This window comes from Chaetura pelagica, unplaced genomic scaffold, assembly GCF_000747805.2.
Source record: "Chaetura pelagica isolate M959 unplaced genomic scaffold, ChaPel_1.0 scaffold3, whole genome shotgun sequence".
Taxonomy (NCBI): Eukaryota; Metazoa; Chordata; class Aves; order Apodiformes; family Apodidae; genus Chaetura; species Chaetura pelagica.
Genome location: NW_009952974.1, coordinates 11923389 through 11924421, shown reverse-complemented (window position 1 = coordinate 11924421; position 1033 = coordinate 11923389). Strand labels below are relative to the sequence as shown.

The 1033-nt window shown below is 56.4% G+C and overlaps 1 protein-coding gene across 1 annotated transcript in view; it reads right to left on the bottom strand.

Moving 5' to 3' along the window:
- METAP1D (methionyl aminopeptidase type 1D (mitochondrial)) overlaps positions 1–1033 on the bottom strand; it is a 27506-nt gene that overhangs the window by 1814 nt on the left and 24659 nt on the right. The window contains exon 7 of the mRNA XM_009996308.1: positions 118–215. Coding sequence (XP_009994610.1) covers positions 118–215 — 98 coding nt within the window. The remainder of the gene's footprint in view (positions 1–117; positions 216–1033) is intronic.

The window sequence follows — 1033 nt, the reverse complement described above, 5'->3', positions numbered from 1 at the left end:
AAAAGAAGCGCGGGCTCCGCCCGCCAGCCGGGACCGGCAGTGCGCGGGGCTGTGGAGGGCTCTGCCCGCTTTGCCCCCCTCCCGCGGAGGCCGCGCGGGGGAGCCGGGGCCGCTTACCGTGGTGCCACACCTCGGGGTGCCCGTGGAAGTACGACCCAATGCCGTGGCCCAGGAAGAAGGGGCAGACCTGGAAGCCGCCCCGCTCTGCTATGTAGCTGTGGGGCAAAGAGGATACCTTGAGGGAACACGCTTCGACCACCCTGTCCACCAGTCGGCCCCAGCCCCGGCCCCTGCCACCGCATAAGTACGGGCAGTGGCACCACCCGGCTCCTGCAAACTCTCACCTCCACCACTCACCGGATCACCACTTCGTGCCTGCTCTGAAATACAGCAGCCACCAGAGCTAGCATTGGTGAGACATTGTTAGGTTTCAGAGCTAACCTACCTACCAGCAGAGACTGGTAGCTCCCGTGCCAGCTCTGCTGTCTCTGCAAGGTGGCAGGCAGCATGTTGTCTCCCTGTCATGACCTTATCCATGAGCCCACTGTGAACTCATTTTATCATAGGACAGCAACATGGCAGTCAAGTCATGCAGTTGAGGTCCTAGCATATCATCAAACTGCAACCTTTGCCAAGTTCTCCCTGGCAGCAGAGTTGGTGCTGGGCTGTGCACCCATCACCTGCACCAGGCCCTCTGCAGGAGAAGGGCGTCTTGCTTTTGACAGGGAGTCAAGAGTCCTACCACCTCTCTTTCAAAATACTGCAAACATTAAATACCAAAATGTATTACAACTCCAGCAATTCTGTCCATGCTAATCAACAATGTATTTCTAATGAACCTGTCACCACAGTGTGCAAAACCAAATCATAACAACATTTCAGTTCTACCTGGGCCATCTGTTCTGTCCTGCATGGTCTGCCTCAGGGACGGGGTTGTTAGAGACACCTGCCTGTGTTAGATACTCCTGCATGTAGGAACACAGCCCAGCACAGATCCCTCCCTACCCATGGAGGGAAAGGTAAGTCCTATCCT